General features: G+C 41.8%; 1 protein-coding gene across 1 annotated transcript in view; it reads right to left on the reverse strand.

The window, feature by feature from the left end:
* Positions 1 to 142: 142 nt before the first annotated feature.
* The window catches only part of LOC125482378 (putative helicase MOV-10), a 6,656-nt gene continuing 6,238 nt past the window's right edge, over positions 143 to 560 (reverse strand). Inside the window, exon 4 of the mRNA XM_048594448.1 lies at positions 143 to 287. Coding sequence (XP_048450405.1) covers positions 166 to 287 — 122 coding nt within the window. The 3' untranslated portion in view covers positions 143 to 165. The remainder of the gene's footprint in view (positions 288 to 560) is intronic.

The following is a 560-nucleotide window of genomic DNA, read 5'->3' on the forward strand; positions in this document are numbered from 1 at the left end:
ATTCAAAATCTGGGATAATCAAGAGGCCAGAATTGGATCAATGGATTTTGACCATGATTTTCCTCAGAATGAGAGAAAGTGATGGTCAAAATCCATGAGCCCAGGTAGAAATGGAGATAAAGTTTAATCTGATCAGAGACAGTAGACTCACGAGAGGCTGGGATCTCACAGAACCCACCTGTAATTATGCAGAAGTTTTGTTACAAAACGTTCATTGTAGCAGCCAGTGCTTGGGTTCTTCTTGTAAAGGGTATTCCCACTCATTAACCTTTCCAGGAAAGACAAATCTGAAAAAAACACAGTGAGTTACTGTAGACCTATCATCTGTAGGTCCACCTTCCTAACTGACAGTGTGGGCTGTAAATCTAATTTACAAAATTTTTCTCCTGAATCTGGAGCTCCTATTTTGACATTCTCATCCACAATTCCATGGCCTCACCTTGCCCATACCTCTCCCAGCTTACAAAGGCTCTATTCTCCTCCAATTCTGGCCTCTTGATTATCCCAGATTTCGAATCTCTCCATCAGCGGCTGTCTTGACTCTAAACTCTGGAATTCAC

This window comes from Rhincodon typus, unplaced genomic scaffold (genome assembly GCF_021869965.1).
Source record: "Rhincodon typus isolate 14 unplaced genomic scaffold, sRhiTyp1.1 hic_rhity00009501, whole genome shotgun sequence".
Classification (NCBI taxonomy): Eukaryota; Metazoa; Chordata; class Chondrichthyes; order Orectolobiformes; family Rhincodontidae; genus Rhincodon; species Rhincodon typus.